General features: G+C 63.1%; 1 protein-coding gene across 1 annotated transcript in view; it reads right to left on the minus strand.

Moving 5' to 3' along the window:
• Positions 1-381, minus strand: part of EIF4G2 (eukaryotic translation initiation factor 4 gamma, 2) — a 12,647-nt gene extending 12,266 nt beyond the window's left edge. The window contains exons 1-2 of the mRNA XM_009892689.1: positions 321-381; positions 22-181 (exon numbers count right to left, since the gene is read on the minus strand). Of these exons, the coding sequence (XP_009890991.1) occupies positions 22-181; positions 321-381 (221 nt within the window). The remainder of the gene's footprint in view (positions 1-21; positions 182-320) is intronic.
• Between the last annotated feature and the right edge of the window lie 69 nt (positions 382-450).

The raw sequence follows: 450 nt of genomic DNA on the forward strand, positions 1-450 counted from the left end.
CCCAAACCCAACCCCTCTCACCGCCGACTCCTGAAAACAACCAACTTCCCCTTCGCCGCTCCCCCAGCAATGCGGATCCTAAAAGCTCGAAGACCGCTACGTGCGCCGAGATGACCCCCCTCCAAGGGCAAAGCTCTCGGGCAGCCGGGGACCCCCCACACCGCGACTAGCGACGCGGGTCCTGCAGCCGATCGGATCCCCCGAAAGACAGAGCTACGAACCGGCACTACCCGACCCCTTCTCCCTCGCTGCAAATGTGCGGCTCTAACCTCAAACGCTTCTGCTCAGCCTCCCTTTCCCGCCTAGCGGGGGCTGCCAACCTCCTCCACCCCTTCGCTTAGCATCCGCGGTAATCAGAGAGCGGACAGGAGGAGCGGCCATCGACCCGAGACGCCATTTTGTGCGGAAGAAAGCGAGAAGAAGCCGACGAGAAAATGGCGGGCCCCTTCG

This window comes from Charadrius vociferus, unplaced genomic scaffold (genome assembly GCF_000708025.1).
Source record: "Charadrius vociferus isolate BGI_N301 unplaced genomic scaffold, ASM70802v2 scaffold19, whole genome shotgun sequence".
Lineage (NCBI taxonomy): Eukaryota > Metazoa > Chordata > Aves > Charadriiformes > Charadriidae > Charadrius > Charadrius vociferus.